The sequence below is a fragment of the Anopheles ziemanni genome, chromosome 2 (assembly GCF_943734765.1).
Source record: "Anopheles ziemanni chromosome 2, idAnoZiCoDA_A2_x.2, whole genome shotgun sequence".
NCBI lineage: Eukaryota > Metazoa > Arthropoda > Insecta > Diptera > Culicidae > Anopheles > Anopheles ziemanni.
The window spans coordinates 34,791,118-34,814,893 of NC_080705.1; the positions used below are offsets into that span (position 1 = coordinate 34,791,118).

Below are 23,776 nucleotides of genomic sequence, written 5' to 3' on the forward strand. Positions count from 1 at the left end.
ACGAAAACCATCCGCAAACGGAAGGACTGACCGATTCGATGAAGTACTACCGAATGTCAAACATGGAAAGAAAGTCAAAAAAAGGTGAAACCCTAAAATGAGTCATCATCTCGGTTGGAGAACTGAGCTGGAGCAAACGTTTCGCCCTCGGAGATCCCTTTTTCTTCAATTCAGTCAAAGTTCCCCGCTCCCAATGCAAACAAACCGTCATCCACGCCCGTCATCCGGCGAAATTGTGACTGACAAGTGGCCCCCGGTTCGGCGTCCCGAGTGAGTGAGCCGGCTTCCCTTGGGCCCGTCGGTTGGCGTTTACAAATCGATTTTCCACCCGCCGCAGAAGCCTCCCATGTTGCCGACCGTGTCAGACGTGGATGAAGTTACCTAATTACACCAAAGACGCAACAGGACACCAACGGCCTCACCCGGAAACCTTTTTCGCAAAGGAAATAGAAGCGATCTCCTCGTGGTGCCTCGAAGGAAAATGGATCAGTTTTTAAACCGTTTTCTTCATCACCACAAGCTGGTCATCGGATTATATTCTAAAGCAGGGGTCGGCAAAGTTCGGCCCACCAATCGATTTTATCTAGCCCGTAAGAAAATTTTAGAAATACGAATACGAAAAACTCATCTCAATTCTTATCGAAGTGTTTCACGATGTCACTCTTATTTTTTCCCAAAAATGAAGATTGAAATCGTTGTACGAGTTGTTCATTACGTTCCTTATACACTTTTTGCTAGACTTCTTTCTATCGTATTTGGATTATTGATTGTTCTCAAATTTCCTAGTCTCGCTAAGAAAAATCCAACGGCAATATCTCGTTTACTTTGCATCTAAAACAGCTTGATATACATACACAATATTGAAAACTTCTCGAAGCTGGGTTAATTACTAAAACTAGCTGGGTTACTAAACCAAAAGAATATACTTTAATTTGAGTCGAGAATTGATTTCAATTGCAATTAAATAAATTAACAGGATACAAGAAACCAAAATTCATATGTTGAAAATGTTCAAAATTCAACAAAAGTGTTTCAAAAAAAGTTTAACTATAAAATTTCAAAGATTTTATCTTATTCTATGTAACTTTACTATTTAGAATATTAATACTCTATGCAAATGGGTTTAGTGATTATTGTTTTTAATACGTTTCATAATCGTTTAAAGTATTTGGCCCGTACTTATGTTATTATGTCAGGTTATTATTTTCATCTGGTCCTTTTTAGGAACTATGTGCCGACCCCTGTTCTACTGGGTTCGCTCCACCACGAGACCACGCTAGACATTTTCTCTGCGGCCAAACCGTTTGTACCTTTTATTGTTGTTTAATAATGTCCCTTCGTTTCACCTCCAAAACCTCCCTTTGCAACCCTCCGGTTGGGGTTACTTGTGTCAAAGTAGAATAAAATAAACACAGTTTTCCATAGGCGATCTGTGGCATAATCGTCATCGGGTAAGAAATGAACCACCATAGGACGGCGGGTTGGGTAGGAAAGGTTTATGATTATTAGCCGAGCTCCAGTCAACCGCCGCCTTTCATGTCTAACGGAGCTCGTTGTACTGGAGGGTAATGCTGCTTCCGAAAAAAGTAAAAAATAAACTCCTCATCAGGGTCTCGGGCAAAGCGCAAGATGGTGGGGCTTGCTCTACGCCATTATGCTGCCTGGAAATGCCGCCCCGGTCTGCGCGGTTGTCACATTAACATCTACATCAACCAGCATCCCCTTCTCCATACTGGGCGATCGCAGGCGATTCAATCGATCGAGCAGCGGCGGAACGCGGTGTTTTGATAACTTGTTTCAACAATTTGCCGTTGCGCACCCGATGGCAAAAAAAAACAAACGAAAACCCCCACAGAGTTGGTGCCGTGACTACCGAGCATCAAACCCGGCAGGGTCCATCGACGTGACCGACGCTTGGCGGCGGGTCGGACGCTGTCAAAATGTTGGCTACGAGTACGAAAATTATTCGCTCGCGTGTACCGGGACCTGTTGCCCCGCGTTTCGGCGGGACCGATCCCCGAAAAAAAACCCGCAGGGAACCAGATGACGTTTGCGCGAGCTCGCGAAAGGGTGGCCAGGCGCCAGCCCGTAGCTTTGCTCCATTTGCCAACGGTTTTATTTATTTTTATCTTCGAAATCAAATTAAGATAAAATTAACCATAAAGTACGGCACCAGCTGGTGGTGGTGTATGTTCTCGTTTTTCCATGCATGCAAATCGGCAACCAAAAGGCGGTTGACTCTTTGTTTCTTTTCGGCTCGTTTTGATCGACCAAAGCCTGATGCAAGCCTCCTTCAGCTGGGTGGCAGTCCCTGATCGACAGCGAAGGAAAAGCAAATTTCCCATGTTCAAAATCTCGCCCGAGCACACACATGTAGCTTGCGCACCTTACAGGGGGGCGAGCCCTAATGACTCCAGAACAGGTTGGGGTGTATCGATAGGCAATGAATAGCTCATATGGGGTCCCCTTTTATCGCTACCACGAATCGCATCTATCTTTCGGGTTGGGGGATTTGTGGACCTGTTTCGTCGATCGCGATGGAAATCGATCGAGGCGTAGATATTGCGGTGTTCCACCGGTGGAACGGAGGGTCTTTAGCAGCCACTAAAAGTGATTCATATAATGAACCGAGCTGTACGGATTTATTTCTGATCCCAAGCATAGGCGCTGCACCACGAGTCTCGGAGCGTTTTATATCAGCATGAATTTGTTTCCCTTGACTTTACAAAGCAGTCGCTGGTGAGCGTAGTGTTTATAGCTCCAGTTCGGTCGGGGCCTTATGGGCCTCATTAAACTTTAATAAGCCGGGTTGAATATATGTGAATGATTTTTTGAAATAGTTCTCTCGATTACCGCTCGATTCATTTATTTATACCACGATAGTATGCCGTCCAACTGCTTCGGTGTGTTTGCTTACGATCTTTCAACACCTCAACTCGAATGGGTCTACGCACGAAGGAGATTTATCTTATCCCTGAACTCCAACCTAACTGCTGGAACGTGCCTTTTTCCTCCTCCTGAATGGCGCCTCGGTATTGTTGTTTTGAGATCCCAGTCCAAAACCTCCACTTTCCACCAGCTGCGGGCCAAAGACGTACGCAGACGGTCACAATATTAATCGCTAATAGATTCTAATTGTGCGCTTGTAGAGATAAAATCGCCAACTCTTTCGGTAGGTTCCGCTATCGTTGCATCGGTTCACTTTAGATTGTTTGCTTTTTTGTATTTGTTGGCCAGTTTTTTCACTGTCGGTCAACGAGCCACCAGCTGGGCTCTTCCGAAACGGAGTCCGATGGGGAGCAAAGGATCAAAGACCGTGGAGCGAGCGCGATATTTAGTCACCCCTGGGACACCTTGGGGTTCAATCGAAACCCGAGCTGGTTAACGGAAACATGGAAACATAGATACGCCATAAAACAAGGCCCACCTTGTCGGCCTCCGTCACCGGGCCGGGGATACAATCGAAATCGTAAAATCTATATTAGCGTTAATCGGTCAATAATGCCATGTTCTTTCGGCTGTGTTTTGTGTTGTGTGTTGTAAGGGTTTTCCTTTTTTTCCCCTCTGTTTGTTGCTGTTGTGAACAATTGCGAAAACCGACGATGTCGACGGATTGATTTCGATTCCTTCCAAAGTCCCGTGAACTCTGACGAGGGGACTGATGCACTGGGTCAGTCTGGGTGCGGAACGTCCAGCCGGGCACGAGAAGACTGACTCTGGCTACTAATCCTCGCATTACTTTCATGTTTCTTTCGGTGTTCCTTGTTGGCCATTAGCCACCAGTCCTAACCCGCGCCCATCGACACGTTTTCCCGGGCCTGCCTGAGAAATGGTCGGTAATTAAGTTATTTTGCAACAGCCAACAACTCACAACACAGCCAGGAAAGGCGCAACGGGAGTACCCTCTAGCAACGGATCTACCCTCCGTGCGCGGTTTCAGATCACACACACACACACATTTGAAAGCACTCGGGATGTTTAAGTTTTAGGAAAAAGTTCTCAGCGATCGATCGAATCGCATTCTTTGCCACGGGATGACCCAATCGATATCGATACGATTCCCAACAACTTTTACCCCACGGTCGAATCGCTGCACCAGATCGTGACATAATAATATAGAGACATCAGCATGATCACCGATTCCGACTCCCCCGCGATGGTGGCACCGTTTTGCGATTGTGCTACGATTGTGTTCCCATCTTTTCTCCGGTGGTGCTCCGATTAGGGAAGCGATCGGGCCTTTCGGAAAATGCAACTGGCTCCACGTTCACGCTGTTTGTTGCAAGTGCTGTGGGAGAATGTTCGGGGAAGTAATTTGTTTCAAGATGAGACCACATCTGTTACCGGGCACGATCATCCTACCGAGAGGAGTTGGAACGTTCGTCCGTTCTGTGGTGGTTCTCGGTTTGCTGGTTCACCAGAAAATCACAAACGAACCAACACCAGATTCGTGATTTTAAAAGGAACCAGATGTATTAACCACTAATTTGTCACGCGGGAGGATTCACCAATGTATTGTTTTTAGTCCGTGGTAAGAGGTCTATGGAAGAGGGTTTTTGGAGAAGGAGGAAAGAAGCCAACCAATACGCCACGACTTGTCCCGATTGGCGCCAAATGAATTCTATTTACAACTGTACAGGCAACACGTTGAACCACTTTCGGTAAGGCACGAATTTGTTTCGCACATCGGTTGCGATTGTGCTGAGGAGAAGGTTTCTGGCCGTGTTGATCCCTTGTGAGAACCTGCAGTAAATATCTATTCGAATTTCGGGAAAGTTCTCTCATACTGGTTATAGTGCAATAAAATCCTAGTTCTACGACGAAATAAATACAATATCGATATTTGTTCAAGTATGAAATGTTCTTTGATCTTCTATGAAGTTGAACACAAAGATAAACCTTTCAACCCCGTAATGAATAAAGGCTAGAAAAATTCATATTTGTTCAATCAAGGTGTCAAGGTTGATTTATGAGACAAATACGATGCGCGAGACCCTCCCGGTGATCCGCGAGACTCTCCCGTTCGACCCGCAAAGCTAAAGCATCGATTTCTATTGAGATTTCGATCGATATTCGATCAATATTACACGACAGTGAGATGGTTAAGTTGTGGAAAGCAGTTGACCGGAATGCCCGAAATAAGAAAGGATGTTATAGAACTTTTAGGTACAAAGGTTGCTACGTGATCAAAACTGGCTTTGAAAATTGACATTTGTGGCAGACATAACAAACCACTTAAATTTACTAAATCTTAAGCTTCAAGGACGGGAGAATCTTAATTCCGTCCTTAGTGTCTTATTCCGTAATTATTCGAAATTTTTAGAATAGCTACAGAAAATAAATTTAACAACAATCAAAGCCACAGTTCTTAGTTAACAGTTGAAATAAGAATTTTTCAAAACCCATTTGAAGCAGTTCCAACGAATTACAATTTGAACTTATCGAAATTCAAGCAAATGGTAACCTTAAGGGTAAATTCAAAGAAGGACTAATTAAATTTGACAAGGTCTTTTCAAAAAGAAATATTTTCTCATGGATGAAATACGTAAATGAGGATCAAATTTGGCGGATAACTAAATGGAGTCTCTACTGATGATAGGAACGTTAAATCTGGTACCCGAATCTGAAACCCGATTTTTTCATGTATTTTTTATGGTAAGCGGTGAAAATAGATGCTTTTCAAAAGAATAATGTAGATTCGATTATAATTAGTATAAATACATAAAATATTGTGTTCTTGACATTTATAAATTGCATTATATTCTTAGTTACACGACTAAATGCGCAACTATTGGTTCCATTATCCTATAACTAATGATTAATTAATTTGCGAACGCATTTACTCAAGTAAAACTAGTTATGCAACATGATTTAATTTTTTCATTTTATAAAACCATTACCAAACATTTTTGTTCTTCCGGCGATTAATTATCATTAATTTAAATTTCAACTGTATGACATCTTATATTTAGTACGACGGTACTAAATTATGTACTACTCTATTTAGTACGAGTAGTAATTATGAAACATAGCAATTAATGCCTTTCCTATTATTGGCTGTCCATCAACCAACGCAAATCATCATAAACTTTGGATTCTTTCTCACCCAATCGGCCCTCGCCGCGACACCATTTCATTTTAACTTTAAGTACACCAAACAACGACCTTTTAACGGACCGTATTGTCGAAAATCAACATATGCCCTTCAACCAGCGCTAACGAAGGGCCCCTAATCGAGCAGCCGCTACCGGAATCAATTCCTCTTCCCACCACAATCACCATCACCCGGAGAAGCACTATGTTTTCACCCCATTAAACGACGCGCGGCCTCAAATCGGATCCCGCGCATCTCGAACGCCGAAAAAACGTCCACCTCGTCGACGGCTGTGTACTGCAGGTTCCTCGGCACCAAACCCGACGACAAATAGTCGACGTCCTTTCCCCTCTTCGGTGGAATAAATTCCCCGGTCCCTGGGAGTTTTCCACCGTACGCTTCCCACCCGAACGCTCGCTTTAACTCCTCAACCGTTTATGGCTCTATTTAAGGCGCAGCCGGTGTTGGTGTACTTTTCTCACATTTCGCCGCTTCCGCTGCATTGAGCGTCATCCGGAAGCGTGGAACGCGTGCGATGGGATAAACTTTTAACGGTTCTTTCGCCCCGCTCCGTGTTCCACGCGGGGATTGATGGTTTTCCTCCCTATTTTTTTTTTTTTTGCTTTATTCGGATGCCATTAAAATGGTCTTTTCCCAGCGATGCCAGGATGATGCCGGGCGCGTCCAAGTGTTTGCATTTCGCAGACGCATGCACGCATCATGGTTTTATTATTTTTTTTCGGTCCATCCCGCGTTACAAGCGTTATCCCTCGGCACACACCCTTCCGTAAGGGGATGAGAGGGCTCACCCCGCAAGCAGGCAAAAGGGATGATCACCAACGTTCGAACCGAACGTCACCGCCATGTCGGGATGGTTGGTTTGTGAATCATCGGGATAAGAGTGTCGACCTGAACCGCGGTTGTTCGACGGTTGGTTGACTGGAGGTTAGCAGGAATTCAATATGTTCTAACGCTGCTGTTTCTTTCCCCTTTTATCCTTTTTTTTTGTTCAATCGTGGCCGTTTACATAAGCAAACCATACGCCTGACCGTTTGCCACCTTTCAGAAACAGCTTCCGTCCAATTTAGGGGTTGATTACCGGAACGCGCACTACGGTGAGTGTGCGAACGCTGGTGCATTCGATCCTTCCCCTTTTTGCTTCGTTCCCTCGTATCAGGTCGGTGCAAAAATTCGCCCTTCACCCCCGGATGGGAGGACGCTTTTCCACCCTCCCGGCAGGCGGTGGCCACTGGTTGACGAGCAATATTTAATTAGCTTTGGTGCAAAGTGGATGTGATTCGAGCACTCGGAACCTGTTTTTCCCGCGCGGCAAGGTGGCCTTGAGCCGGCACGCTCGGAAAGGATTACGCGCCAACCGTTTCCTGGGGATTAGTTCCGTGTCCGTGTTTCCGATTGTGCCCATTGTTGCTTCCTCCTGGCCCGAGGCGGAAGCCGGGTGGCAATTTATGCGAAGCGTGGCACCGAAGATTCGGCACAGATTTTTGCATGCGAAACGGTAACGGTCGTTCAACGGTCGAGTGGGAAAACATGGACAACAATCACTCCGCACCAGATGGAAGATGGTTACCGACGCTAGTGTTACTCTTTTACAGCTGTTTCTGCCGTCCCACATTTTATTATTTCTCCTTTTTGGAAGACCGTCCCTTTCGCTGCCGGAGGGCAACTCGGAGGGAAATTAATAATCATAAATCGCTGTCGTCTCCAGGTTTTCTCAGCATCCCCTCCCACGGCGTCATGGCGTCACACATACCCGACTTCACGCGGAAAGCGGTTTCTTATCGATCGCTACTGTTTACGCCGCACCGGAGAAAAGCCACTCTCACGGACTGCGAGAGCCGCTTCTTTGACAAATTTATTGCTAATTAATGCTAACGAAGTGATTGGCCCCGGGGGCGGATCGCAGGAAGATCAATCGATTTCCCACCTGACCGTTGTTACGAGAGAGGCGTGGCAGGAAATCACCTGTTTTCGTTATCAGTCCCCGTGAGGGTTTTGCGAAAACCGAACGTGCTGGGGAGTTGATCATTTTGCAAAATGTCTATAGCAGAGACAAATGACCTTCACTAGAGGAAACGTGGCGAACGAACAAACAACCCGTCACCAGAGGTAAACGATATAAGAGAAAGGAATGCTATATTTGCTTTGTCCATCTGCGACTGATTGTTCAAACAAAGTGGATTGAAATGCAGGAACGTATAGGTTTGATCAGTGGCTCTGGAATATCGTACAACAGATGATCGCGAACCAATATAAACTCTCCCTTGCAAGCTTTGAGTGAACAGTCTGTAACAATGATTACATCAGGAACAATCCTACTTGCACTTTCGAGTTTAAATCTCGCAGCTCATGTAAGAGTAACCCTCTTATCCTATTCTATCAAAGTTGTTGAATTACGAACATAGGAATTTGTTTTAGACTGCTGCCGCCTGGAATGCGCTGGATCCGGAGCAAATGCGGTTCGTCTATTCGCGTTGCTTCGAGGATAATCTGCCCGCCGGACCTAAAAGAGCAGCCTATGTGAAGAATTGGATACAGTGGCAGCTGGAGCCCAATGACGAAACGACCCACTGCTTTGCTAAGTGTGTACTGGAGGGTATTCAGCTTTACGATCCACTGGCCAAAAAGTTCCGGGTATGCTAGTTGGAGGTCGCCACTATTTCCCAGACCATTATAGATCTTCACACTTTCCATAACAGTCCAAAAGAATCACCATACAACATGAAGCGTTCAAGGCGTTCACTGGAGCCAAGGATGATGAAGTGGCCAGGTACAAAGCGGCGGTTGCTTCTCTTAAAGTCGGCAGTGGTAGTTGCACTGATGTGTTCAACACGTACTTGCCGGTGCTCAAACAGTTCCACGATGTCAGTCAACTAGTCTACCTGAGTGTTTCGGCCGTAGCTGCCAAGATCTATGAAGCGGATCCGAATGTAAAGCGGAAAGGCGAATCGTTTATGGAGTACTGTGCGAAGCGGGCCTGGAAAGGCAAAAATAAGAAAGATGAGTGTAAAGCTCGGAAGTACGAGCTGACCGGAAGCAACGAATTGAAGCAGGCAATCGATTGCATCTTCCGAGGATTTAGATACATCAATGAGAATGGATTTAATGTAAGTGCTTTTGAGAAATATTTGAACATTTTCCTATCCCTTGCTTATTCCATGCCTTTTATTACAGCCTGATGAAATTGTTCGCGACTTCAAACTGGTTAACAAAGCCAACCTCGAGTCTCAAGTGCGATCGGTACTCTCGAAATGTTCAGGTGATACAGCGTACGATTTTTATTCCTGCCTTCTGCGGAGCGATGTCAAGGAAGAGTTCAAAAATGCGTTCGATTTTCGAGAGATCCGCTCGGTAGATTATTCCTATTTAGTGGTAGGAAACGTCTACGATCACGCCAAGGTGAAGGAAGAAATGGCTAAAGCTGACGCTAAGGTTTGCTAATTAGTTGAAAATGGTAATGTTATGTTATCCGTGCAGCAAAGCAATAATAAAAAGTAGAAAAGGCAAATAAAAATTTGAATTTGAAAATACATTATCATGTTTAGTAAATTACCAAACTGAAAAACGTTAAACAATATTTCATTCAAAGATTTTCAAAACAGTTCAATTTGACAAAAAGGATTGAAGTGCGGACACCTGTTAAAACACGGCTAATATGCGCTGAGGCATCTCCAGTGGCAGATCGACGTATGAGCGGACTGAGTAGTCACGTGGGCCCCGAGCTTAAGGGAACCCTAGGGTGAAAACCTAAGACCAAATGTAAAGACCGGTATTATACTCGTACTCATTTTGGTACGGTACTCATTTTGGTACGGTACTCATTTTGGTATTCTTTGATTTTTCTTTAATTTTTTTGTTATACTGATATTGTCCATCATTGTTAATATTCAAATTTAAAGCTTCGTTAGAATATGTTTTCGTTTGATCGTTCGTTTTTTCAAAGTGCTTTTGATTCACGAACCACCGGTAAAATAGTGCATTGATACCCGTGTAAATTGTTTTCCTAATCGCATCCAATCCAAATTAATTGAAGGATTGAATAATTAGAATGATTTTAAATGCATTATGTGACCATCTCTTTTAACCATAGAGTAGATTTGAATTTATTCCAAGAAAAAAGAATTTAGCGAAGAAAACTATTTTTAAAAACTAGTATCCAATGCACACGCCGTTTAGGACTTAGATTCCATAATGAACAAAAAGAAGCGATATTTTTTAACTGTTTTAGATTGATTAGCTAATTTGTTTGAATTTCTGAAGAGTTCATTTACTAAATCATGCAAATAATGGAAAAGGAAATGCGAATTACCTTTCGCATCATATAGGCAATGGATTTATTGAAATAATCGGAAAATAAATCGGAATCTTAAGTCAGTCGGAAATTGTTAAAGAAATCAAAGCGTCCTTTAACTATAGTATTATTTTAAATTATTCTCCAGATAATGTCCAGATGGGGGTCCGCGACAGCCGAGCGGAAGCGCCGGTTAGAAAATCGGTCCATGAGCGCCGAGGCTCACCACCTCGACGGCGTGGGTTCGAATCCCAACCGAGACCGGACCCTCCCCTATACGAGAGGACTGACTATCCACGTACAACAGGGAAACAAGTCTCGTAACCCCTTAAAGGGCAGGCATGACCAAGAGGTCGTTACGCCAAGAAGAAGAAGAACGGAGTTAGACAATACATCCGCTCTACAGGATTGATGAAAAAACTAACTCAATTAATACTTAGTCAGTTTAGATATATCAGATTCAATCATCTTTACAAGAACTGAAGCAACTCTCATTCGATCTACATCAAGATACATAAAGTAGACCAGCAAACAAAGTTGCAAAACTGATGTTAGAATCCAAACATGTACAGCCCGTATTGTTCGTTATATTTATTCTTGTCACTTCAAGTCTACTCTCAGAGCAAGCAGAAGGGAAGTTCAACATCTAATTAATCATTGTTACTAACGTGCAACAGGTGTACGCTCTCAATCGTTGAGCAGGACACGGTTGAGTATAAAACCGGTATACTGTCGGTTGCAATCACCAGTGGGTTGCTTTGCTAGCATCTCGTAGATTCAACAATGATCGGAATTGTGATTTTGTGTGCGCTTTTTATTGCCCACGGAGCAAATGTAAGTTGATAGATCATAATATTTTCAACTGTGTCACACTACGTTTGTTTACAGGCTCAAGGCCAGTGGAAGGCGTTAAATCCCGAGCAAGCCCTTTTTATCTATACCAGATGTCAGGAGGATAACCTTCCATCCGGACCTAGCCGAGCTGAATACATCACCAATTGGCACCAGTTTAAGCTGGAACCCAACGATGCGATAACCCAGTGCTACACCAAGTGCGCCCTCGAAGGTTTAGGAGTGTACGATGGCAAGGATAAAGAGTTTAGGGTACGATTTCTATCTAATTTTGATGAACTTCTTGTGAGTAATATTATATCATCAGTCCAACAGAATCATCACCCAACATGAAGCCTATAGATCGATCATCGGAGCCAACGATGATGAAGTGGCGCAGTTCAAGCAGGCAGTTTCTGAACTCAACGCCGGCAGTGGTAGTTGTGCTGATGTGTACAACGCCTACTTGCCAGTTCACAACCGTTTTGTTGGTGTAATACGACAGCTTTACCATGGCACCGTCGAAGGAGTGGCAAAGATTTACGCCGCAGATCCAAGCATAAAGAAAAAAGGAGAGTCCTACTTTGCGTACTGCGAGAAGCGCGTTTATGGGGACAGCAACAAGGACGACCTGTGCAAGGCTCGGCAGTACGAACTCACCGGAAGCGCACAGTTGAAGGACTCCATCGATTGCATTTTCCGAGGACTTCGCTACATGAACGAAAATGGTATAAATGTAAGTTGATGAGCTCGTTTTGGGAAACTTTTAAATCTTTCTTGCTTACGCTGAAAAGTAATCTCAATTTATTAATCCAGGTTGATGAAATCGTTCGGGACTTCAAACTCGTCAACAAAGGCGACCTCGAGGGGAATGTTAAATTGACCCTTTTAAAATGTAGAGGTGGCAGGGCCTATGATTACTACACGTGTCTGGTTAACAGCGAAATGAAGGAAGATTTCAAGAAAGCTTTCGACTTCCGCGAGGTTCGTTCCGCCAACTATGCTTACCTGGTACAAGGCAAGGTATATGATCCAGCTTCGGTAGCGGCAGAGGTGGCCAAAGCTGATGCCACAGTTTGCTAAATAGATGCTGGAGACCTTGCGGCATATTGAAAACCCATCGGATTACTTGCTTTTTGGATCAATATAACAGAGAATGAAGTTTGTTGCAACTCAACCCTGTGTTCTTGTTTTAGTTCTCGCATAAAAATGATGCAAATGAAGAAATGAACTTTGAACTAGATTCTCTATTTAAACCATTGCTACATTATTTGGGAGACACAAAGTGGAGAACGTTAAGCACGCCCACCCTTCTCCCATCTATGCTTGGTGAGTATGTTAAAAGAAATTCGCTATCTAGAACCACCATGATCAAAATCAACCAGGGTGAACGTAACGATATGCGGAAGTACTTTATGGCGCCCGCTTGTCCAGACCCTACCTTCTGGGGTGCAAGTGAGTCAGCGCTTCCAAACAAACGCTCCACCACTAGGCTTCTATTCCTATGCTACTCATCCTTACCCGGAAAACACTTTGTACCTTGGTGCCACGTGTCGCAGGAGTGAAATATAAGTCGATTTAATTATCACCCAAACGCGTGCCGCTTTGGAAGACGTTCACAAATGGGACGGCCGAGCCCATCTTGAAGGGACAGCTGCTTTCCCACTGGAAGGTTCATTGGCCTGCCACGATAACAAGCTAGTCCGTTTGGCAAGGAGTGGTCGCGAGTCGTCGTTCCTACTACGAAGAAATCACCGATTCGGGGTGGTCAATAAATCGACCACCCGATCGCTGTCCGTCGAATGATTTGTGCCTTCTGTACAGAACTAGCAGCGGTAGGCCGCATTATCTTGCGCGATATCGAAGCCCAGTGGCCAAGCGGTCGAAGTTTGGGGCGGTTTATGATATTTGCATACCTTCTATCTGTCCGCTTACATCTACACGAACGATGTAATTGCGTGCCTGGCAATGATAAATATAAATTATAAATTAGTTATCTGCTCGCGCACTTCAAACCGTGCACTTCCGAGACGACGCACCCCGAGGCGGCGCCGCGATGCCCAACCCTTCTGCGGCGGACTTGGATTCGGCACCGTTTTTAAATATGTCAATTGATTAGCTGTGATATCGTTCCGATTTGCGGCACATTTCTTTAACGATTTACTTTTTTTCTACGTCCTATCTTCCACTCAAACATCGACTAATCGGATCGCGATAGGCGCACACTGGACGGTCTGGGTAGGCCGTGCGTTTTTGCCTCACTTGCTTGATTTACAGTTGCTTAGTAGGTCTATTTAATTAGTAAACAAATATATGGCTAGCGCGAGCAGCGCACGCGACCACAGGCCCTGGCGTAGATTATGTCGCCGGGTGAGTTTGATTTATGATCGCGTTTGCACCGCCGTCCCGCGCCGTAGTGGTTGACGTTGCCTCCACGCGAAGCTAAATTGGCGGTCTACCGAAAGGCTCCGTGTTAATGTTCTTCTGGCTCAGGGTAACAGGGTTTCATTCTAGGCAGGAAGCGGCCTCGAAGGCTAGGTGAGTTTGTGTCCGCAAATGAATAAATATGATTTGCTGAGTTAGGTAAATTATTTCACACAATCAACGTGATGAATTGGTCACAAGTGGAGCACGGACTGATTCCATTGTGAACTGCGATGTAAACATGAACCTAATTTACGGAATCATAGATATGCACGTTAAGTCTACAGCGTGCACCTACTTGAAAAAAGAAATTCCCATTGAGAACCAATCGGTACGATCTTCTGATCCTCTTAAACAGTCTTAAACATATCACTTTCATTCCAAACTGTTTATTACCAAGCAAGTCGCAGCCTAAACGACAATACTTTCGTATTTCCCACAGGTCTGTCCACATTTCAGCGCTCCCAAGGCTTTGCCGCTGTGGCTAACCGAAACTGACAACATGACGCCGGCACCGACGACAACACGTTCGACGTGTGTATCACCAAGTCAATTTCATCAGATGATGGTGCTCCCAGTAAACAAACTCGAACTCCTGACGATCGATGTCCGAACTCGCTCCTCCTCCGATCGAAGCCTCCAAAAAACCAACCGACACGCTTGACACTAATCTTCGGGGGCAGTGCGTTGCTGAGCTTTCGGAGAATGCTCGTGCTCAAGCTTGGCTGACTCGCGATCCACGAATTTATCTACCCCAACGATGTGGACAAGATAGTCCGCTTACTGCAGCCCGCCCCACTCGCTCATGCTTTCTCAACGCGATCGGTTGCGTTTTGCATAATTGATCATCATAATCGCCCTACCGACCTGCCCTTCCACCCGCTCTCCGCTCGAAAAAGCACGAAAAGTAGATCACTTTCATGATCACGGCGGTGGCGTCGGCTGGGAACCTCCGAAACCAAACGTTCATCAGGTTGATCCCGGCGGGCCCGTCTAGGACGTAATCGAATCGAGCCTTTCCCCGCTGGGAGGTCTCGCATGCGACGATATCGTAGCGGCCTGTTTCTTTCTGCTGCTTTTAACATGCTACATCTCTCTTTGTCTCGCCTCGCGTGGTGAAGTTTGTTCACACCGAGATTAATCGATGCGCAAGATCGATGAGCGTCCCGCGAGTCGGCACAGGGTCCTGGGAAAGTTTTATGGAGATCGGTTGCACCTCCGTGCAACACTCCGTGGTTAAAATATTTGGGGAGAAGGATTCCGGGTTTTTGGGGAGGAGAGCGAATGGTGGCGTTGGATACCCGAGATGCCAAGGCGAATCTCGGTGAGACGAAGAAAGGAATGTGATTGTAATATTGCTCGATGACAGGTCACGATCTTAATTATATTGATCCGGCCGTCGTCACACGCTCCCGATTGGGTGTCTTGAGGGAAATTACATGTACAAATGTTTAGAGTTACTAAACTTCTTATGCCCGTGTGAAGAAAGAAGTTTATTAGAGTAGAGCTAGTAGCAAATATCTCAAAACGAGTCTCTTATGATGCCAATTTCAACATACACATGTAACTGTAAGATATTCTGGAAATACGGAGTTGAACTGAAAGAATGGTTGGCAGTAAAGAACAAGATCCTCGAAAAATAGTTCTCTTGAAAATCAAGTTGGTTTGGACTGTGGAATAACGGTTTCGCAAAACAAACGTGCTAAAATTGGATTAGCAAAACGTTCATTTTGTGCCAATTTCCCGACCGGGAGCGACGTCCCATTCGCCACGGAAGGTGTTTTTGCTAATCCCTCAATCACCGTTAAACCAGTTCGCAGTCGCCGTGCGCTCGATGACTCACATTTGCCTTCCCAAAAGCTCTGTGAGATCCAGAGGCTCCATTTGCTGCCCAGAGGGGAACGCATTTTTTTGGAGGTAGTCAAACATCCGATTGAACAAGTGGAATGTTGTGTCGGGGATCAGTGTCAACGATCGAACGACGATGGGATCAGTGTCCGCTACTCCCGCCGGGTTGGGGAGCAGCTCTCGGTGGGAAACGTCGGCCCCCTAATTGATCAATTAGCCGTGAGAAAGGTTGATGCCAACCGGGACTTCAAATACTTTGAAGTGCTTAGGAATTTGCTTGTCTAGAAAGCACTACATAGTCTAAAATTTTGGAGAATAGAATTCTAGATAGTCTCCCACAACTTCATCCACCGAGCATGTGCGTCTTCCAACACTTGCCCTCGAGGTACCCACTTATCTCGAACCCTGCCGTCGGATCTCACTCAACGGTCCCTTTGTCGAACCGGTTTTAGCCGATAAGAGGGATAGGGTCCAAGTGGCAAGAGCTTCCCTTCCGGCACTATCAGAAGCTCTTTCCATTTTTTCCTCCCACTTCGGGGCAGCGATTCTGGCAAACGTGAACCGGGACGTGATAAATGGATTACGCGACTGGCAACGCGGCACCGCCGGGACGCTGCCGGCCCATAAGGTCCGCCGGTGACGCCCCAACTGGTCGATCCAGTTTCCTTCCCGGAGTCGGACGACCAAGGTCTGTAGGCCGTCGTTTTCTTTTTGCGCAGCTGCAACTGCCGCTTCTGGCCGATTCTCGTCCGGGTGCACTCTGGGTGCACTTTGGTGCCGGTGCACCGGGCGTGAGTGTGTGTGTGAGTACACATAAGGGCGAGCATAGGCGCATACAGCCCGGCTAGTGCCGCCCGGCTTCCCCTAAACGCTAATTAATTAAAAGCATTTTGATGTCAAGTGATGGTGGGCACTGAGCTTTCGGTCGGTTGCGGCGTGCGAGATCATATTGCATCGGCCTCTGGGGACAGAATTGGACGACGCCTCACCGGACCACTCTCCGAGCCAGGGACAACTGCGCACTCCTATCAGCTCCATTACACCTTCTTCATACCTCGAGGAATCCCGCGCTCGAGCCCCCTTTTCCCCACATTTCCTCACTATCTCACTCGCAGTTCACCGAGAGCGATCATTTGCAGACGTTGTCATCGTCATCCCCTGCATCGGCCAGCGGGACCAACCCTGGCCGCTGGGAGGCATTAAATAACGTTCTGCGACACTTTGGTCCAGCCGCCTCCTTCCCCGTCCAGGTTGGGAATCTGCGGATGTATGCAGAAAATGTGTAAACAAAATTATCAAAACCGAACTGATTAATGGACCCCTGGTGCCGAGCGGGCAGTGCCAGTGTGCGCGCCCCGAGCTGAACCGCGCCCCCATGCGGGGTGGCTGCGCACCAGTTGCGCCCCGGTTATTTTTTTTTTGTCCACGCGCGAAACGTGACCCCTTGCCGGGAAGATACGGTTTCAATTTATTAGCTTACTTACCGGTCTACACGTCTCGAGACGGGGCGCGCTTGAGATCGGGATGAAAACGAATTAAAATTGACCCGTTTGCAAACGGGTTCAGTTTTTCTTTTCAACGCGCGAAGGGTGGAGATGGTTTTGGGTGATAGTGCGAGAAGCTAGCGGGAAAAGATTATCGCCTCCATTCAAGAGCACTTCCCGGCCGAAACGGGAGCAAGTGAATTCTGAGCGGTTGTGATAGAGAATATTGTCCTTTTTATTACTACCGATTACCAGAAGTGATGAGATAACATGCAATATTTATCATTCATTCATCTTATTTTGAATAGTTTTTAAATTTCCTAAATCAGTAACATTTTACAGTCTGTTTAGTTGTCAGAGATTTAAGACATTCAAAAATTGATAGATGAGATGGAAACCTCTAAATGAAGGCATTACATAAAACACATTGCAGCATCAATTCAAATTGTAAAAATTGTTAAACTTTCACTCACAGCTAACTGAACAATAATGGTAAACATTATCAGGCCTATAAAATAACTGGATTTCTCTTATTCTTTGTATTTTTTGGGTAATGTTACCAAAACTTTCAGCTAGTTACTTTGCACAGCAGTTGCTTCATCCTTTAAATTTATTATGAAACGAAATATTCTATTCGAAAAATAATAAAAATTGACTTTTAAACAATTTAGACAATTAGGTTATCATAAAAATTATTATACATAACTCAACTGATATAACAAACTACGTAGTATTCAGCATGAGTGTTTCATATCGCTTATGCTTTATCAGCTTAACGCCACGGTGACTACGGCCGTCGTCTGGGAATCCCTTTAAACGTCCCCATCGTGGTGGCCTCTATCTTTCACGGTGGTGTTTGCGGCGATTCTAAGACGCTACGCTGTCTAGCTGGCAACGTTTACACTCGATAAGTATCGTACACCGAACCGTTCTTATCATCGTGCGCTAAGTTTTGTGTATTTGCACGCGAAAAAAACAACATTTCTTAGGTACACACCAACAAACTGCTTCACATTTACATTCGTAGAACGAGGAAAGGAAAGACGATAGCTAGGAATGGTAGGTGATGCTTCCTACCGCTTCTTTTCTCCGAAGTGATAAACCTAGGTTGGCGAGTTTGATAAATTTAATGTTTGGAAGGTTTATCGGTTTCGGACGATACCAAGTGGTCAGTACGATGATGAATGACCTAAGCCACGCGGCGCACGCGACTTTGATTGATCTGTCTTTGATTGAAGATGGAGGCAAAGAAAAAAAAATCTATCATCTAATCAATCCAATAGGGATCTATTTATGATGTTCTTGGCGTTTCTATTGAAATGGAAGGATTAAGGTTCGGTTTTGATCGTTCGGAGTAAAGTTAGTTCATACGATTGCATAATATGGAGTGTGTATCGCGAATTGTGTGTTTATTTCTATATTCACACAAATTCACCCGGAATGTGCGGTTTGCATATTTCCCACCGTCCGGGCGATGTCCCTCGAGAAGGTGCGCCCCATTTCCAAAGTTGTTTCGTTGTCGGGTGCATAAGGAGCGCTCAAACCAAACACAACAAATCCTGCTCGAAAGCGGGCAGGCATTGCACTTATTTTGCCGTCCATATTTACCCAGCTATCATACTAAACTTAGAGCCCGTGGAGAAAAAATAAATCGTACATCACTCGATTCCGTGCGGCGTCTATGTGGTTTGATTTTTTTTCTCGTCCCCACAAACACCAGGAGGTCATACGTTGCGTTGCGCTTCATCGCGAGGTGCATTCTGTCGGCACCAGAAAAAAACGACAAGAAAACCCACTACGGCATCGAATGCGGCAACCGGTGCAGTGGTTTTATTTAATTTTACGATTATTTTTCACTCACTCACCCCGCACCGATCCCAAATACATGTATCCCCGCCGAGCCGAAAATGAATGGTGCCGGTTGTGTCGACCATCCGTCCTGCGTGGAGTTTGACCGCGCGCATCACAGCGTTCTGCGAGGCCTGATGTGTCCGAGGGCCGCTTAGATAAAATGTGGCCGACGTGCCGTCTCCGGGTGCAACCCGTGTTACGAAATCGTCCCGGTCAAGGGGCCCCCATGCTGGGACCTCGACGGTGACCGCCCGTCTCTCGAGCGTTCCCCGCGCACCCCGTGCCTTTGCGGGTTAATTCGACTTGTAAGTCACCGACCCAACCGGCGGTCAACGGTCGGGCACCCGGGCCTAACCCTCATCTAGATCTGTGACTCCACCCGACGTCTCGCGCAGGACTTCCCGGTGTTTACCAGCGCCCAGCCTACCGTGTGTCTCCCGCACGAGGTCTCCATTCACGATCGGACACCCGACGAGGGTTTGCGTGATGTGTGATGTGGGAAAGTACACACAACAATAGGCGCGCTATACTGCGTCAGGCACAAACATGCGGCCAATATGGCGTGGCCTGTTTCTTCTTGCGTCCACGTGCGTCCACAACGGTACAGGATGTTCGAGTTCGAATTACACTTTTCCCATCAGCTTGTTCATGTTCTCACCACACTCAATCTAGTGCGTCTGGGAGTCCTTGTTCGTTAAAGGATGCGCGATCATAAAAAGTTTATTTAATTTTTTGGATTTGTTTGTTGGAAATGCAACTTTAACTCGTGTTTCAGAGTCGGACACTAAATTTCATTTTCTATTGGATGTCTAAACCGAATGTTCATTTGCATTTTTACCTTTGAACGTGCTATGCATTTTCTGTGCCTCAATCGCTCGCGAATCATCTAGAGTCTACTGGACCTTAACTCGGTCAAAAGAAAACCATTTAGCATGTAATAAAATTCATTAAAAGCATTTCAATTGATTTATAATTCCAATTGTCAATAACAATTACGTTCAACTCATTAATTAGTATACTATTATCATTAACCATTTTCTTTTAATGTTGTCTCATATTCGATTACTAATAAATCTGGGGTAAAACTATAATTATACCCTAATTTTTATCACTGGTTATCACTGTTTAATTTGAGTTTAAGTTTTTTTTCAAGAGATGGGTTTCAACCGAGATTTAAAATAGAAATTCATTTCTTGGTAATTAATTTCGATCAATTTTCCTATTTTTCCTTTCATCTATAATTAAGACACAACACAATACCCCATTTTTGGCCCAAAAGAAAAAAACCTCCAGGCACAACCGGGAGCCAGGTCTCTATCCAAATCAAAAGATCGCGATAATTCAATTTCCGAAAACCGTATCCCGAATTGCCCATCGAATCGCACGATATTTATCCTGAAGTATACAAACAAAAAACCAATTAAACCCATCGACAAAGGGAGAGGGGAGGAATCATCCCAGCGCGTGGTGAGGAGAGAGAAAAACAAAAACCCGTCAATCAACACAACGGCGCACGCGAAGAAAGTAGAGCCCTCCGTGAGCGATTCCCGGTCCTTCTTCCGTGTTTGCCGAAAACAAAAAATGGTTCCCCAACGCGATTGAGACAAAAAATTATGAAAAATTTTATACAAATCCGCGAGCCCGCGAGAACCGCTAATCGGGCCGGCACGACTTTCGCGTCCCACCACCACCACCGGCCTCTCCGGTCGCTTGCTTTGTGATGCGAAACCGCGAAAGACCCATCCCAGGTCGCACCGTTTTCACCGATCTTTTCCCCAACCGAAAACAAAACCGAAACGGTTCAGGTTCGGCTTTGACCCTATCATATCCCGCGGGGTGGCCAAACTAGAGGTGTTGTTTTTTTAATTATCACTACACCGATTCGCGCATCGTGCGCGCGGATCGCGGTTTTCCTACGCTTCGTACCAGCCGGCGCTTTGGCCGTGCACCGATTTCCCACGGATATCACGTGGAAGGATCGCACACCGCGTATCGCAAGCAACTTCCTCCATTGCCTTCTCGCCATTGCAAGGGCAGGTTTGGCCATTGTTGGTGCTGTTGTTTTTTGTTTTACCAACTTCCCTTGGTCGCGCACTTTTCCACGATAGTCGAAAAGCGAGTCATCGCTGTTCTATGAGACGCGCCATAAGTGGTGCATAGGCAAACTTTCTTGGGTCCAAATCGTCATACAGCGTGAGAGTGACCACCGCTAGGTATATCTTCGAGCGTGACCGGAACCTTCCGGCACGACTCGAGCCCAATACCGGGCAGCGTAATCTGTAGCAATAGTTGATTAAGTGCAGTTTTCACACCGAACTACATTAGCTGTTATCCAATCGGAAAACAACAGCAAAACCCATTAGAAATAATTATCGTCCGTTGAACGCACGCTTCTTGAAGGGGGAAATTCTAATAAAATTATGCACAAACTAATATAAATGCGAGACACCCAGCTCAACTGTTAAATTTTCGTATTTAAAATCAATGTAGCGTAAACGGTCCCATAATGGGGGGAAAATATTAGCTCTACGAAGAAATAAATACAATACCGTTATTAGTCCTAACATGAAATATTATTTGATCTTCTACGGAGTGTTCAAAAGATAAATTTTCCTACTCCGTGATAAAGGGCCTTGAAAACCAATATTTTCCAATAAAATTGTTTTGAAATGGTCAATTCTTTAGGAATTAATGAGGAATTTCATGATTTCTATAAGGAATTAATGCTAATTGCAGTCGGAGTATAATCAATCATTTCCATTTTTTTTTGTATTGTTACCACTATTCGTATTCGATATCACAACTATGGGAACCATACCACCATTATAGGAACAACTGGCTAGAAAGAAATAAAATATTTCAGAAGAATAATAGTGTTTAGATAATTTATAAGAATAAGTAAAATTATAATTTTATTGTTTGCTACATATAAATTACATCATCATGTTAGTTACATGACTAAACTAGCCACTGATGGCACCAATACCCTAGTTCAAAATAACCGTTTACTATCATAAAGATAGAACTGCCAGTTATACATATTTCATTCTATATTAATTACATATAAACATTCTGAAACAAATACAGTATGAAATGTATTTTTTATCAATCCATCATGCACGATGCGAGATATCCAACACTTGAATGCTTCGTCAAAGCCTACACTCTAGCCAGTATTCGATGCAGTTCCATTTGGTACAGTTCAGTGATGCAGCGCGTAGTGCAACTGGAACCAGTGCTATTTCTTCTTCTACTGATAAGCTCCGTCCACGGTGATCATCAGTTGGAGACGCAAAACGAGCACAACGTGCACTCGGCGGGCACCGACGGCGGATCCGTTGCATTATCACCGGATGATACACTGTTTGCGCACTTGCGCTGCTTCGAACGGTTTGCGAGCAAACAGAGCGGTGATCGTGAACAAGATGTGACCGACTGGTTGGGCACTAGCCAGCGTTACCTCCACCGGACGGACCGAGCACCGGACTTTGTCAAGTGTGTCCTGGAGAAAGTGGGGTTTTACGATCCGAGGGAGGGAACATTTATGGTAAGAATGTGTTTTGAAAAATAAAATCAAAAACTCATAACAGTGACGCGCGTTTTGCAGCCGCGAGTCTTAGAAGAACAGTTCAAAGAGTATAGAAAATGGATGTCTCTGGATGAAGAATCAGTGCAACTGTTCGTTAACGAGACGCAGAGTAGCGACCTAGTGAACAACTCCTCCGACGAAGTTTATGAGGCGTTCGAAACACTCTTTTCCAATCACTCGAACGCCTACTTTCAACTCTTTCTACGAGATCCATCCGTGTTGCAGAACCTCTACGATCAAAAGGTACTTCAAAACTAAATTCGTTGTCGAATATTTTCCCAACTCAAGTGTTTCTTGTAGGAGTTTGCGGTTCGTAAACCCAATCAGACGGTGATCGAGTTTTGCGAGCTACAAATGGGCGAAGATCTGTGGAACGATATCTGCCACATACGAGCCTATGAAATAAGCAACCAAACGGACGCCATGGAAGCTCACATCAGTTGTGTTTTTCGAGGCTTTCGCTACCTTACTGCTGAGGGGTTAATCAACGTAAGCTCCAATTTGCACCATTTGACCAACCCTTGATTAACTCCATCTGTTTTAGGAGGTCGAGATCATCCAAGACTTTGCAAAGGCTGCAGTTTCGACCGATACCTCTGAGGCTCACATCATGGAATGTGTCAACGATTTACTCCAAGAACAGGTCGTCAACAAACGAGCCCTTCGAATGTACGCTTGCCTGCTGCATAGCGGTAGTAAAGAACTGTTTAAGGAAGCGTTCGATTTTCGGGAAGTTCGTTCCGGCAACCTGTCCTACCTGTTGCAAAATCTGCCCTACAATCGTGATCAGGTTAAGCATCAGATTTTGGCCCTGGATAAGGAACGGTGCGACGATCAACAACGCCCTACCGGTCGAATACTACGATATTAGCAACCTCGTACCTCGCCTGAAGTTATCCGGTCGACAAGTGTAATAAAACTATTTTTATTTTCTTTCCATTAGCTTACTTTACTTTAAATAATTTATTATTTTCCATATCTCTCTCCCAACATCTTCGACTTGCGATCAGCACAACCTTGGACGGTGACAGCCCTGTGCGTTCGCAATCTGACATTTATGACGATGGTGTATTTCATTCGCAGTTTTTTTTCTCAAAATAAAAGTGGGCGGATTTAATGCGCACTCTTAAACTGTCCAGCACTCGCACACTTTTCGCGACACAGGTTGGAATTTTATTATCGAACCATTGCAACCCCCGACGACGCCGCTGTTTGCCGACAAACCTTCCGCAAACTCAGGTGGTTCATCTCAGGGGCATTGGCGCGGAAGCTACGAGCGGAGAACTCTCGAGGGCTAAAATAAACTATAAAACTCAGTTTTCAATTAAAAAATAAATAGATAAATT

The 23,776-nt window shown here is 44.9% G+C and overlaps 3 protein-coding genes across 3 annotated transcripts; all 3 read left to right on the top strand.

Moving 5' to 3' along the window:
• Positions 1-8,566: 8,566 nt before the first annotated feature.
• Positions 8,567-9,553, top strand: LOC131293480 (37 kDa salivary gland allergen Aed a 2-like). Its single transcript, XM_058321557.1, has 3 exons — positions 8,567-8,746; positions 8,812-9,219; positions 9,287-9,553. The coding sequence occupies exons 1-3, from the start codon at positions 8,567-8,569 to the stop codon at positions 9,551-9,553; spliced, it is 855 nt and encodes a 284-aa protein (XP_058177540.1).
• Positions 9,554-11,186: 1,633 nt separating this feature from the next.
• On the top strand, positions 11,187-12,327 carry LOC131293481 (37 kDa salivary gland allergen Aed a 2-like). Its single transcript, XM_058321558.1, has 4 exons — positions 11,187-11,198; positions 11,250-11,507; positions 11,563-11,970; positions 12,051-12,327. Exons 1-4 carry the CDS (start codon positions 11,187-11,189, stop codon positions 12,315-12,317), a joined length of 945 nt encoding a protein of 314 aa, XP_058177541.1. The 3' UTR covers positions 12,318-12,327.
• A 274-nt stretch (positions 12,328-12,601) lies between these two features.
• Positions 12,602-23,301, top strand: LOC131293482 (37 kDa salivary gland allergen Aed a 2-like). The gene is made up of 8 exons (XM_058321559.1): positions 12,602-12,689; positions 13,925-13,989; positions 14,101-14,235; positions 16,622-16,773; positions 22,043-22,388; positions 22,449-22,673; positions 22,731-22,919; positions 22,975-23,301. Exons 1-8 carry the CDS (start codon positions 12,602-12,604, stop codon positions 23,299-23,301), a joined length of 1,527 nt encoding a protein of 508 aa, XP_058177542.1.
• The last annotated feature ends 475 nt before the right edge of the window (positions 23,302-23,776 follow it).